General features: G+C 36.2%; 2 protein-coding genes and 3 non-coding genes across 5 annotated transcripts; 2 read left to right on the top strand and 3 right to left on the bottom strand.

Annotated features, from left to right (window-relative positions):
• Positions 1–237: 237 nt before the first annotated feature.
• On the bottom strand, positions 238–2,497 carry ccdc115 (coiled-coil domain containing 115). Its single transcript, XM_057363293.1, has 5 exons — positions 2,256–2,497; positions 2,033–2,136; positions 1,841–1,947; positions 1,514–1,702; positions 238–1,065 (listed from the first exon to the last, which is right to left on the bottom strand). Exons 1-5 carry the CDS (start codon positions 2,358–2,360, stop codon positions 935–937), a joined length of 636 nt encoding a protein of 211 aa, XP_057219276.1. The 5' UTR covers positions 2,361–2,497; the 3' UTR covers positions 238–934.
• Positions 2,498–2,809: 312 nt separating this feature from the next.
• On the bottom strand, positions 2,810–2,881 carry trnae-uuc (transfer RNA glutamic acid (anticodon UUC)). Its single transcript has one exon. It is a non-coding gene; the product is annotated as a tRNA-Glu (tRNA).
• Positions 2,882–3,275: 394 nt separating this feature from the next.
• trnah-gug (transfer RNA histidin (anticodon GUG)) lies at positions 3,276–3,347 on the top strand. Its single transcript has one exon. It is a non-coding gene; the product is annotated as a tRNA-His (tRNA).
• Positions 3,348–3,616: 269 nt separating this feature from the next.
• On the top strand, positions 3,617–7,516 carry ebp (EBP cholestenol delta-isomerase). Its single transcript, XM_057319314.1, has 5 exons — positions 3,617–3,845; positions 3,938–4,244; positions 4,772–4,808; positions 4,885–5,015; positions 5,162–7,516. The coding sequence occupies exons 2-5, from the start codon at positions 3,938–3,940 to the stop codon at positions 5,383–5,385; spliced, it is 699 nt and encodes a 232-aa protein (XP_057175297.1). The 5' UTR covers positions 3,617–3,845; the 3' UTR covers positions 5,386–7,516.
• Positions 7,517–9,628: 2,112 nt separating this feature from the next.
• On the bottom strand, positions 9,629–9,701 carry trnaf-gaa (transfer RNA phenylalanine (anticodon GAA)). Its single transcript has one exon. It is a non-coding gene; the product is annotated as a tRNA-Phe (tRNA).
• Positions 9,702–14,686: the final 4,985 nt, after the last annotated feature.

Here is a 14,686-nt window from a genome sequence, read left to right on the forward strand (position 1 = left end):
ATAAAATTTAAGGAGTCACCTGGTTGCACAGGAAACATTGGTTTTAAATATGGTAGTGCCAGAAGAGCACCCCTGTTTTAATGGTAATGCAATCCAATTAATCCATTTGACATTGGAAAATTTGGATTGTAATGATCATTCATGACACATTCAGTATTCATCATCAGCAAGAACACTTTTTTTGTTGCCATCATTCACCATTTTACTTCCTTAGACTAAAAAATTCTTACGGCTATATGAAGCATATTTGCATTTAATAGACTACAATTATTTTTACAAATCATTTACATCATTTTTTGAAGAATACTTATTAAATGAGCTTTACCCCGTAAAAACATTGCCTTATTCCTACTTCAGTACAGCTCACAATAACAATGGTTCACGAGGACCCATCAGTAAAAAAATGTATTAATACAAACAGTTGTCAAACACATTGGGGATGTGACATTTGCAAAACATACTGGGATTATGTGTCTTTTTAAAGGGATAGTTCACCCAAAAATAAAAATCTTCGCGTTGTTCCAAATCTGTATACATTTCTTTGTTCTGATGAACACAGAGAAAGATATTTGGAAGAACCAAACAGTTTCTGTACCCCATTGACTACCATAGGAAAAAATATATTTTTGTTCTGTTGAACACAAAAGAAGATATTTTGAAGAATGTAGGACAGCAAACAGTTTTAGGGCACTTTTGACTACCATTGTATTTTTCCTACTATGGTAGTCAGTGGGGTCCAAGAACTGTTTGGTTACAAGCATTCTTCCAAATCTTTCTGTGTTCAACCAAACAAAAATATTTATATAGGTTTGGAACCACTAGAAAGTAATTCATGACATAATTTTCATTTTTGGCTGAACTATCCCTTCAATGTTCATACAAATGTTAATAAATTAAGGTTATAGAAGTAAATGAAAAAAAAACAAAGTAACTGTTATTCTTTTGTTATTTCTGGTTTGGTCTTTCCTGTCTTCTCTTGCTTTTCTTTCATCTGGGCCTGCATTTCTTTCCTTGTAGCCAGTATTGCGCTCTGTATGGACGCAATCTCTGCTGAGAGAGTGATCACTGGTGGAAAGAGGGGAAATGCTAAATTGGTGACGCATAATAAACCAACAAGAAAACAAAATATACTTTATATTATAACAAAAACAGCTTGATTGGAAGTCTTCAAACTGATACTGAAGTCTGTGGATCTCTGTTGTGTGTGTTTAATAGAAGTGTAAAACTTCCAGCGGTGAAGTGACAGTAAAGGTAGTCTATTCTATTCACATTACTTTGATTTGCTTGAGCCGGCAATTATACAGTATGGCGGACCACAAGAGTTGCGGGAAAAGTAATAAAGCATTAAATGAAGTGCTTTATTACTTTTCCTGTGACTCTTGTGGTCCTCCATAATACTGAGAGGTAAAACACTTAAAACATATTAGCAAATTATACTTATACAATGCAATATCATTAAAACATAAAAAACGAGCATTAAAAACAACAAGCATAACATTAAAAACGAGCTCACCTTCCCTAAAAGCAACTTGAGCTTGTTTCAGATTCTGTGGTACAAGAATTCCAAACCATTTTAATGGATCTCTGTTTTCTGGAGTGGGTGACTCAGTCTTAGTTTTTCCTTGATGGTCAGTCTCCTGTTGCTCAGAAGCATCTTCCTCTTTATTCTCCTTTTGTTTGGTATTTATTCGCCTTCTAAGACCTGAAATTTGAAATTATAGTATGTTGAAAAACAAAACACTGCATTCATTAAACAACTTTAGACACTACGGTAAAGCACCACTGTGGAAACACTTTTAATTTAAAAAATCTAATTTAAATTGTATTGAGTCAGACATACCTCCCTCCTTTACTCCAATGTCTTCTATCAAGTTATTTTTTGTCAATTCATCTGTTTTATTTTCTGCTCTGTTACATTTAAACTCAACTGTTCCACTTTCCATCAAGCTGTTAAAACATAAAAAACATACATTTAAATAAATTAATACTTTTTCACAAATTAATGTTATGTCGTTTTATACAATTTATGGACCTGTCCTCCACATGAACAAGCGGTTCCATCTCACTTGCATACTGTAAAGAGGAGACTTGTTTATTTCCCATTGAATAACGTGCCTTGGCAATAGAAAACCATCCCTGTGTAACAACATTAAAGAGCAGTGTATTAAGAATTCTCCAAATCAAATGTTATGTGTATATGTAATTATATAAAATCTGGTTGTAATTTCATTAGGCATTCGTTTTTGTTCTCTTACCTCTTCTATAAGTGAATTCAGTTTGTGCCTTTTCTCTTCCAAAGCCTCGAGCTGGTCCATGAACAGTAATAACTGCTCATCCAAACATATGTGTTGATCACGCATTTCTACTGTTTTGTCTGACTATACAAATAAGCAATATTTCGGTGAAGTAAAGTTAATGACCTGACAACAGAATTTAAATTTGAAATGTTTTGCTGAAACGCTAGCACTAGCTGAGTGAGGTCGTCGAAGCTTTACCGGTCACGTGACAAACAAGTCATATGATATGAAATGGTACCGGTTACGAATTCTGTTTACTGTTTTTTGTGTGTGCGTGTGTGTCTTGATGGCTGAACCACTGGATAAGAACAATTTTAACGATCGTACAAAAGGCATCGATTTATTATGTGCCTGATGTTATAATTTATGTATATTCTGAACTCAATAATTACCTGACAAGCGCAAACGAAGAGCGCTGCAAGATTGTGTGATGCAATTTATTTTTTTGTACATGATACACGTTATTGTCGTGCTAAAAAAATATTTTTTTGTTATAAGAAAGAAAAACTCACTTCCCATACCGGGAGTCGAACCCGGGCCGCCTGGGTGAAAACCAGGAATCCTAACCGCTAGACCATATGGGAGATTTGGGAAGTTAAAGAAGTAAGAGTTTTTAAAAGTATACATAACGTTGTGTGTATTCTCTACACGGTGAATTGTTTCCAATTTCCGCTATTAACGACTTTTCTGTATTGTATACCCCGCGGCATGATCTATGATTGTTGTTTTTAAACACAACCGAGTAACTTCAGTTGGTTAACTTTGCCACAACCTACCTTACGCAAACGAGCATATGATGCTGTATGAGTATGACTTTTTGAAACAATACTATATGAGTATGAAACAATCCTTAACAGCCAAATTAGTTAATAGCGTGCAGAGTTAGGTATTATGCGTTCAAAACAGAATTACACTGACGTGTGGATGCAAGTACAAAAGCCCAATTGCAACAACATCTTCAACCACCTCTGGTAGCTCGCCGTGATCGTATAGTGGTTAGTACTCTGCGTTGTGGCCGCAGCAACCCCGGTTCGAATCCGGGTCACGGCAGGGATAAATCCCTATCACGGCACAAGGGGTTAATTTTTCGTCTTTGAAATTCTAATTTGTGGCTCATCCTTACAAGTAATAACCGTAATGTAAAAGTCAAATCCTATTTACCTATTGTTTTGTAACAAGTAATGTGTTCCACTCAGACACACCTATTGCAATTGTGACGCCATTCATGTTCCGAGACGATCGTCCAACTGTAAACTGAGTACATTTCAGGTAGGGACGTTCCATTCTCAAGAGCACAAGAATGATTGGGTCGCGTTTATCACGTGGCCTCAGAGTAGGCTGTGACTCGATGGCGCGATGTTTCTGCGGTCTCAAAGTGCAGTTAGTAACGTTGATCATTGTTGTATTTATCAACATACATCGCAAACTGCATATAGAAAATCATCACAGTTCAAGGATATTTCACACTTCATCACAAAGCAGAGAGCAGCTGTGTTCTGAAACGCACTGGTCGGTGAAATTGGCTTGATTTCTGTTATCTCGTGCAAGGTAAAGCATTATGCAACCCCACTGATAATTTTACTGCTACTACTATTATACTTCTATTAAACATATACTCGTTTTTTCATTTGCCCTTACAGATGTTAAAGGAAGCAGATGCCATAAATCATCCCTATTGGCCGCGTAACCTTTCCATTCCAAACTATGTAGCTAATGACCGTTCAATGTCTGAAATCCTCATATTCCTGTTCTCCGTGTCTGGGATACTGCTGCTTGCCACCTGGTCACTAACTGGGTGTAAGGTATCCGGGAGCAGGCTCAGTGGAGGTAGAAGGTTAGCTCTGTGCTGGTTCACTGTGTGTGGCTTCATCCATGGTGTAGTTGAGGGGTGGTTCTCTTTATACTACACCATTATTCCTGAAGACCAGAGTTTTCTTTCACAGCTCTGTGAGTCAAGTTTAAACTTTATAAACTACACATGTAGTTACTAAGTAGGCATGGGCTGGTATGAGATTTTGATGGTATGATAACCTTTGGCAAAAGTGTCACAGTTTCACGGTATTGCAATTACAACTGTAACGTGTGTTATTTTCAAATGTCTGCATATACAAACAACTTTTCAACTGGGCACAAATACATTTTATTTTTAACCAACATTCATAGAACATATATATCAGGTAAAAATAAAGCCTTAAAATGATAATACTCTTTCAAAAAAAATATTTAGCCCATATATTAGGCATAAACATCAAACATTGCATTACATGACTTAATTATGTATTTTTGTGTAAACACAGCAAATACCTTAGAAACGGTATCACAGAAAATTTTAGTGGTTTTGAAACCTCAACTCTTTCAAACCTCGGTATACCTTGAAAGCGGTATTCGGCCCATGCCTATTACTAAGTGATATCAAGTCAATAGTATATACCTAAATGTCTAAGCACTAAAGTACTATCTTTTATCCGGCACAGGGAAAGAATATTGCAAAGGAGACAGCAGATATGCAATGTAAGTTTTGCACATACTTGTCACACTTTTAGCATGAATTTTTGCTTGTCTCTAACCCCATTAATTCTTTTTTCAGAGCGGATAATTTCACAGTAAGCATGGAGACGATAACAGCTTGTCTCTGGGGTCCCTTCAGTATATGGATCGTTATAGCCTTCCTATATAACCGTCCTTACAGATTTGTTCTGCAGCTCATCGTATCCCTGGGTGAGTTGTTTTGGTTTCACTGCATATATACTTTTATTATTAAAATCAGCTGTTATTTTGTCTTGTCAACTTAGTTATACTTGAAACATTGGATTGCATCACACCCTATGGCCAAATTTTTATTGACCTTTTATTATTTCTTACAGGTCAGCTGTATGGTGCAGTGCTTTACTTTTTCACTGAGCACAAAGAGGGATACATTCACAGCGAGTACGGTCACCCCATATACTTCTGGTTCTACTTTGTATTCTTAAATGCTTTATGGATTGTCATTCCTCTTATCGTTATATTGGATTCATGGTGTCAGTTATCAACCATTCAATCCATGTTTGATAAAGCGGCCCTGAAAGAAAAGTCTAAAAGAAGCTAGTCCGATAGTAATGTTTAACTTTAAAAAGAATTAAACTTGTAAACTTGATTTTTATTATTACAATATGTGAAGAGAAAATAAACTTAGAAAAATAGAATTATACAGTACTGTTGATGGATACAAATAAGGCTGGAAAGTAATGTTTATGTTAAATATTCATTATAGTAATTAAAATTTGGTCTGGTTCAACATTGAATGGTCATAATACTGTTGCAACAGGGCTGTTTCCTATTTATTTTTGTAAATATGAAGCTTGAATGTGTTTTTATAACACACTATCTGATCTTCACACTAACTGATCTACTGCTGGTTGCCCTGGCTGTTCTATTGTAACTAAACTGACTATCCTGTTTTCCGATCATTACAACTGAGATTTTATTAATTGAACATATGGTGAAAATATTTGCTTGGCAGTACATGATGCGATTTGACAATCTCAAAGTGTCTTTCTCTGGTGCTTAGGAGAAAATACGTAAATATTAGTTTAAATATAGATGCGGCATTGGCTGCTCTGCTCCGCTGCTGCAATACATCAACGGTGCCGCCATATTACTGAGGGCAAAAGCTCACTAAACCCATATAAGTGAACGGAGAGCTGCGCTTTTTCAGCATTAAAGCAACAACGAGCCGTCTTTCGTCCTTAAAATAATCTCTCTAAAATTATTTTAGTGGTAGGACAACTCTTAACTGGACAAATTTTACTGCCGTTTCTGCCTAAGCAGCCCTCTATCGGCTGAAATCACACTTGTAACTTTGGTGTGCGGGTAGGTTCACAAGCCCTGCCCATCACCTGCTTTACGGCATATGTCATATGTGGGTGAAGTTAGCCAACATCTAACAATAAGACGAGACCATCTAGTTCAACGCAAGTCTCCAAACTATCACCATGGCAGAGTCTGCAAAAAAACAAAGAGGGTTTTGTCGGTGGAAGCGAAGAAAAGAAAGAGAGAGAGTGATCGGACACGAGCCCAATCACAAATCAATATCGGACAGGCTTACACTCCGTGGCGCGAACTGAAAGAGGCAACGGGTTGCAAAACTGATGGAGGCGGTCCTGCTACTGAATTTGTAAGTGTTATATGTACATTTTTCTTACACTCCTGTACTTTTGAGCTTATTTGTTATTAAGATGTGTTCAGGTTGTACATTGGCGCATCACCGGTTCACAATTTATAACCGTAAGGTAGCTGAGAGATAATATTTTGTTGCCCCGGTGTCGATAGCTAGCATGTTGTTTCTCGTCACGAATTTGTGTAATGCATGTAAACGAAGACTACCACATTAAACGTTTTGTGGTAAAAATGTGCAGATTACGTAGTTCAGACCAGTTATGCATGTAATTGTTGAACAGTTCAGTCGTTGAGTAGGCAAATGTTATCGTTATGTATAATTATATGCTATGCACTGTTTTCATAGCGAGTTGAGTGTAGTTATTACACAAAACACAACGCCTGGTCGCGAGTTGTTGTCATTATAGTAGTAAATTACGGTGTAACAATACATACAACTTTGTAATGATATCTGAAGAACATATGGTAAGACGTGCTACTTTACCTGATCGGTGGACAGTTTCAAAACGACGTATCTGGGTATGCCGGTTACATCAGCTTTGTAAACAAATTCACGTGTATTGAGCTGACAACGGGGAAACTTTGCGACATTATTTACGACACATGTATCAGACAATTGTGCTCATCAACCACTTGGGGTAACTATACACCAAAACGGCTCGTTGTTGCTTTAAAAAGGACAATCACGTTTACATTTTTTTTAACACATTTCAATGGTCTACAATATACTGTACGTAAAGTACAAATTTATCATGTCTCTAGTTACTTAATATCTCCATAGTTATACTTTCAAATTAATTGTTGTCATAAGGAATTGTGAGAGTGAGATATACATTAATTGAGCCTGTTATTCAGGAGAATCCACTAGATGGCACCATGTCTAGAATATGTTGGGGATATGCAAGACAAGCAACAGAATAAAATAACTACACGAAGTATTATTCGAGAATAAAACAGACATGTTGAGATTGTTTTTGAGTTTTATTTGAATCATTGAACAAAACACTCAAGGTAAAATAATTCAATTTACATGTTATCTAAAAAATAAAGAGTTTTTTACTGTGGAAATGGCCTTTTCTGTCATGATTTTATACAATTTCAAAGATAAAGGATGTTCTTTTATAAATCTGGTAAAACGGTTACATGTAGTAAAACATATATGTGATATAGTAAAACAAATAACACTGCCGTGCAACTTTAACCATCTTTAACTGGAGCCATAACGTGTCTGTACTCTATGTAAATAATAAAGTATTGACATTAGTTGAGAAATGAAAACGTTATTGTGTTTATATGCAGAAACCGCAGCCCCACCATTCACTTGTGTTTATAGTTGGCTTTTGCCCTGACCAATATGGTGGCGGCATTGCGGTACAATCCAGCGGACAATGGCGCGTCTAAGTATTTTATATGGTCAAAAGTGCCCCAGAACTGTTTGCGGTCCTACATTCTTCAAAATATATTATTTTGTGTTCGACAGAACAAAAAAATATAAAGTAATTTTTCCTACTTTGTGATAGTCAGTGGGGTCCAAGAATTGTTTGGTTACAAGCATTCTTCAAACGATCTTTCTCCGTGTTTATCAGAACAAAGAAATTTATACAGATTTCGAACAACTCGAAGGTGAGTAAATGATGACAGAATTTTTATTTTTGGGTGGACTATCACTTTAATGGTAAACAGAGGTGGAAAGAGTACTGGAAATTTGTACTTAAGTACAAGTACTGTTACATTGCTGAAATTGTACTCAATTACAAGTAAAAGTACTGGTGTTAAAAAAGTAATTGAGTAAAAGTAAAAATTACTCTTCTCAAATTACTCGGAGTACTAGTTACTCGTTACTTTTAAGGCGGTGTTATTTAATGAATTAAGAATAATTATTAATAATCAAATTTGGAGATTTATATATAAAATAGCTACTTATAACAAAACACATAACTGGATACAACTCAGACAAAATAACCATTCAATGTGTTGTTCTGTCTGTCTGTCTATTATGAGCTCAGTTTTCCAGGTAAAACCATTTATGCACTTCCAACACTGTTCAATCATGTGTACTAGGCCCCACAATGCAGAAATTAATAAATAAGATCCCCAAATACTGCATGCAAAAAATGCAAAACATTTGTAACCTAAATTGCATTGGATTAGCATTAACAGTCATATCTGTAGAGGAGCTGGCTGATCAATTTCTCAACCTCAAGCCATCCAAGATGTATGTTACATTATTTATTAGGTAGAACAATAATGATTTTTACCTGGAGTTGTGGTCCATGGTTTTTCATGGTTCATGTCTTTAAAAGTTCAAAATACAGATAGAGGCAACATAAAAGTAATTCCTGCCGCTTCTTTCGATGGAATGACGTCTTATTTAAACGAGTCGATCGAATTGTGCAAGAAACTGAACGTTTTTTACAACATTATAACTGGTAATGCACAGTTTGCGAAACTGCTTCGCGTTCTAATCGCATATGTTTCCTACTCACTTATAAGGGCAGAGCACTTAGTGTAGAGACTTTGGAGATAGATGGACTATTTTATCTCATGATATAGCCGTTTGTATGAAAGTTGGCGAACGGAGTGATACAGGAACTCAATATTTCTCCATATCTCGGACGAGCATTCGTATTGTGTCCCTTTCCCGCATTGACTTTCAAGTGCGCAAAACCGCCATTTGATACGCGCCCTGCCTGCCGCACACGTTCGTCCTCCATGATTAAACTAAATTGGCGGCAGATGTCTTGAAATCTGTGTGACGCAAGTTTTCTATGCGCGATTTGAGTGGACGGGGTCACGTGACGGGACTGATTATTCTCCTTAGCCAATCACATGAAAATTAAACATATAAAGTACCGACGACAATGTGAGGAAAAATAGCGCAGTAAAAGTACAGATACAGCACTAAAATGTACTCAAGTAAAAGTACACAGTTTTTAAACTACTTAAAGTACAATTCCTGAAAAAAACTACTCAATTACAGTAATTTGAGTATTTGTAATGTTACTTTCCACCACTGACGGTAAATGTCAGAAAGCATCTGATTTTATTAAAAACACATTAAGGAGCACACAATTAAGGTGCCTTTTACTGTTTCGGTGTCTGTTGTAAAAATATATATATTAAAGACAAGCAATAGTATACATAATTATAATATAAAACTTGTAACATCAAAATGCCGAAACCCGGGATCGAACCAGGGACCTTTAGATCTTCAGTCTAACGCTCTCCCAACTGAGCTATTTCGGCTGCAAGACTACTTTCTGTTGACCGTATTATCAATCTGACAATATTGTTATGTTTTAGAATGTTTAGAATTTAACCTGTTTTTTTATATAGTTTAAATGTACATAACCTATGATTTCATTCAACTTAGAGGCTGTATCCACCGAGGCGTTTACGCCTGCGGCCGACGTGTTTTTTCAATTGTTTCCTATGGAAACGCCGCGCTTTAAAAAAAAAAAGCCATCAGCTGACGGTTTTTTTCGCGCTCTGCGCTGGTGCTATGCATTTTTTTCACGCTCAGCGCCGGCGTTCGACCGAGCGCCCCGAGTTAAATGCTCAACTTTGGGCAGAACGCTCGTTTTCAGCCGAGCTCTTGCCGTTTTCAGCAGCGTAAATGCGCCTCGGTGGGCACAGCCCCTTAATACTCAAAAAGGATGTCACGTTTGTGGGTGGGGCCTTACTGGAGTACTAAATAGCTGTAGGTAACTTTGGCTTTTAAGGGGCGGTTTTTTCCGTGCTCAGCGCTGGTGCTATGCGTTTTTCCCACGATCAGCACCGGCGTTCGACCGAGCGCCCAGAGTTGAAAAATGCTCAACTTGCGGGCGTTTTCAGCAGAGCTCCTGGCGTTTTCAGCCGCGTAAAAGCGCCTCGGTGGATACAACCCCTTAGGGGCATTTTTCAACTCAGCACATTCGCACTCGTTATGTGCGAATGTGCTGCTTTTAAAAGTATGATTTGGTTAGCCTACCATGTTGCATATAGATCAGGTTTTCCGCGATTATCTCTGATAAAAAAGTGAATTGGTAAAACTTAAACTTGAGAAGAAAACTGGGGCATGGCGGAGTGCCGCTTCTTAACACCAGAAGAGCCACACTGAAACAGAACAAAGCGAGACCTCAGCCTGTGCCGTGTCTCAACCTCGAATTGTCCAACCTGTCATCTTTTCCTACCGCAGGGCAAAATTTAGGCTATAATCTAAACCACATCGACAAAATACACAGGTAGGATGATTTTACTATGGAAAAAAACCCTGTGAGATAGTCTTACCAGTTTAAAATGAACACATTAAATAAATTTACTTCGTAAACACCCTGTCAGATTATCCTACCAGCATAAAAGAAAAATGTATGATTAATTTACAGCGCAATACCCTATAATTGTACTACCAGTACTAAATAAATATGTAGGCCTAGAATGATTTAACAACAAAATTACACAATCAGATTCCCGTTGCAGTATAAAATAAACAAGTATGATTTTAGAGCGCAAGAAAATGACGTAACATTGATGTGCGCATGCCTGGTAGAATAATCTGACAGGTAGGATGAAATTTCAGGACACCAGCTCATTCTAAATCCCTAAAATCTGCACTGATTTCTTTTGCATCCAGAGACAACCCCTTCCTCCACTAGAATAGTCTTTGTGCCATTAACCAGGGTCAGTAATCTCATTGAAGTCTTAATAAAAACTAAGGTTCAAATAAATGTTTAATTGTCCATCTCACAGTAAAATGAAAATGTTTGATGCTGCAAATCCCTTAAAATAATCAAGCAATCTATATTAAAAATACAAATAATACACAGAAAAGTATTTAGCCTATGTGCAACAATAACATAATAGTGCAAATGTAATGTCTTAACATAATATTACTGTGACAATAGGGTTGTTTCTATTTAAATAGTTTAATAGCTAACGTTAGTCCAAAATGCAGCTGCTTTCCAGGTTCAGAAAATAGGATCATAAAATGCCTCATCATCTCCATACCAGTTGCCTTTGCAAAGTTTTAATTATAAAGCTTTAAACTGGATTGGGATTGATTTAGACATCGTAGAGTTATGGTTTTTAGGGCAACAGCAGAACGGTTAAATACTGGAGCTAAACGGTTTATTTTCCTTTGCACTCGTATTGGTCACACTAATTTAAACAGGGACAAGATCATTTCACAAAAAAATACATACAAAGCAGCAATAGCTTGTTGCTAAACATAACTTTATAACGGCTCTCACGATCCTGAGTCAGTTTCAATTACTTCGCATTTCACGTCTGCGGAATACTAATCAACTCATATTGAGCAAAGAAATCTCCCAATGTCAGTGTTCTACCGCCCTCTACAGGACCAGCTGTGGAAAATATAAATGTTATAGTTTTTTCTCTAAGATTAACACAAGGGGTCGCTCTTTATTCTTTAAGACCTTTTTTATTTTGTGTGTTGAGTGTTTCCATACATTTTAGAAAAATAATTTAATCTAAACGCGACCAAATGACAGAACATTACATAAAAATAAGAGTCTCTTAATATATATTTTTTATTCATGTCAATCATGGAATTTAATTTCTGATAAATAAAGCCTTAAATTTAACACCCAAGTAATTAATTGCATGTTAATCTGAATTCCATCCGATTGTAAGAAGTGTTTAAGTAACTGTAAGGTTCGAGAAAAAAGGTCTAATTGCACAATTGTTTTTATATACACCACACTCTGCCCAGTGGCGGTTCTAGACTACTGTAACTGGGGGGCCAGGCAGGGGCCACTTATGCTTTTAGGGGGCACACTAAGATGTGTCATGATTAATTTTCAGTCATTTTTCATTGTCATGTATTACTGTTTTCTCTAAGTAAACTAATAAGCTAATAAAACAAGTTCAGCTCAAATTAATGTTCCATGGTCATTTATTTCACAACACATTGTATATAGTAAAAATAACAATGACAACAATAATAACATTTAGGCACTTTTCTCCATCTTAAATGTACATACATAAATGAAAAACTACCCACAACAAGATATCCAAAAATCAACTTAAGCAGTCATCTTAACATGAGTCACATTATCAGGTATTTCCTTTACACAAAGAAAAAAAACCATGAATTTCAAAATTTTCACATGTGATGTATGTGGTTTTGGCACACTTTCATGTGAATGCCATGTTAACTAAATACTCATGTAAAAACTCGTTTTTCACATGGAATTTCAGGGTTACAGAAGTTGTCTCTCTGCACAACTAAATCACCTTGCTAATGGGTCCTCTGTTCTATTGGACTTTCTTCATTCTCTAAGCTTTTGTGCATTTCTGACTCTTTTTCAGAAGCATCTTCTTTCTCCAGCCTTGACTGACAATTATCTTTAGTTTTCTTATTAAAAAAGGACATTATGTCCTTAGAATTTTTCTCTTCATTTTAACTGCAATTGGAAAATTATGAAAATGTGTAAATGAAACCTAAATCTCGACTCTCAAATACACCACAAGTAATATACAGGACAGTATAGAATAAACTGTATTGATTACTTGAACTCTGCTACAGAGGTGGACGAAGTACACAACTTCCTTACTTGAGAGAAAGTACAGATACTACTAGTCAAATATTACTCCACTACAAGTAAAAGTTGTAAAGACAGATTCTTACTTAGTAAAAGTACAGAAGTACGTGATTTTAAAAGTACTCAAGTATTAAAAGTAAATTTCCTTTATGTCAGTTGTGCATTGTTTTATTGTCGTATACCTTATGCCTCTGAAGCAACCTACTGAATACACCGAGTAGCTCACAGTATCAGTTGTATTAAAGGAGTAGTTCACTTCAAAATTTGCCCCCATTGACTTTCCATAGTAGTTTTTATTCCTACTATGGAAAGTCAATGGGGGCAAATTTTGCAGTGAGCAACTCCTTTAAGAGCTTTATATTTTTAGCACATGCATAGAAACCATTTTCTACTTTTGGACCTTTTTTAAATGTAGTGGAGTAAAAAGTATGTTATTTGTCTTTCAAATGTAGTGAAGTTAAAGTATAAGTACTCATAAAAAATAATACTCAAGTAAAGATACTCAAAAGTGTACATAAGTACAGTACTCAGGTAAATTTACTACATTACTGTCCACCTCTGCTCTGCTAATTCCTTGGGAATGACAGACCATTTATTTTAATTAGAAGGCAAAAGTGCATTTTATCAAACATTCACCCCAATAAATGTAAGTTGCATTTGATCTCATTTCATTAACAAATAATATTTCTTTAGTGTGTTACACGTTCTCTGGCAGCAGCTGAGTCTTTGTATATGCGCAACACCGGAAAATATAGGTCAGTATTTTAATATGATGTGTAATGATATGCATTTTCGTTATATTTTCACAAAATATTTCCATTACCTGTATGATGTAGACTTAATCTTGCTGAAGGCGCACAGACTCGACATTGTTTGCGTCTTGCTTGCGTAATCTTCCTATTGGCACACAAGCATCGTTACTGCCACTCGCAGGACAAACTGTGCATTGCACCCGAAATTGCTCGGTTGTGGTAAAAAATTCCAGAAACGATTCCAGATTTAGGGGAGCCAGTGGGGTGCCAAGTGTGCTGACACAGGGGCACTGGCCCCCTCTGGCCCCCCCTAGAACCGCCCCTGACTCTGCCTGGTCTGAAATATCTGGTATTGCTGAATGTAAATAGGAGCCATGGGGCCGGTTGCACCAGCTGTCCATTAAGTTACAACTTAGCCTAGTTTTGACTTAAATGGGCACTATGTTACAACTTACGCACTACTAAATATTTTTGAGTTGCACCATTCAACTTAGTTTTTACATAACGTTACGCTTCTTTCAAGTATTTATGGAAGCGTCCCATCAGGAATAACTGTAGGAATAAAAGACTAAATAAACTGTAGTTTCACTCAACATTCTTCAATACTTTGAACATATATGATAATACTGACATTTACAGTCACGTATCTTTTAAAACAGAGAACATTATGTGATGACATTACTTTATTAGTGGCTCTAACAAGAACCAGTCCTAGTGTGCTTCCGTGTGTGCATCTATCTGCCTGTGTTGTGCATATCAAAATAAAATCAACTTTTTTATTTCATTGGCGGTTGACAATAAAATGAAATCACCTGTATTACATGTCATTAATTATGATTTTTTATATTTTGTATTATTTTTAATCAGCATTTATTTTTTAATTTTGTTTAACTTAAAATATTTATTAAAATACCTATTATGTTATTCATGATTAGGT

The sequence above is a fragment of the Triplophysa rosa genome, linkage group LG21 (genome assembly GCF_024868665.1).
Source record: "Triplophysa rosa linkage group LG21, Trosa_1v2, whole genome shotgun sequence".
In the NCBI taxonomy this organism is placed as follows: Eukaryota; Metazoa; Chordata; class Actinopteri; order Cypriniformes; family Nemacheilidae; genus Triplophysa; species Triplophysa rosa.

Excerpts from the sequence above, each read along its gene's own strand:
- ebp (XM_057319314.1), top strand. The coding sequence starts at position 3,938 with ATGTTAAAGGAAGCAGATGCCATAAATCATCCCTATTGGCCGCGTAAC. Across the intron at positions 4,245-4,771 it reads GAGTTTTCTTTCACAGCTCT|GGAAAGAATATTGCAAAGGA; the intron begins GTGAGTCAAGTT and ends TATCCGGCACAG. Across the intron at positions 4,809-4,884 it reads GGAGACAGCAGATATGCAAT|AGCGGATAATTTCACAGTAA; the intron begins GTAAGTTTTGCA and ends TTCTTTTTTCAG.
- ccdc115 (XM_057363293.1), bottom strand. The coding sequence starts at position 2,360 with ATGCGTGATCAACACATATGTTTGGATGAGCAGTTATTACTGTTCATG. Across the intron at positions 1,948-2,032 it reads CTTGTTCATGTGGAGGACAG|CTTGATGGAAAGTGGAACAG; the intron begins GTCCATAAATTG and ends ATGTTTTAACAG. Across the intron at positions 1,066-1,513 it reads TCAAGTTGCTTTTAGGGAAG|TGATCACTCTCTCAGCAGAG; the intron begins GTGAGCTCGTTT and ends TCTTTCCACCAG.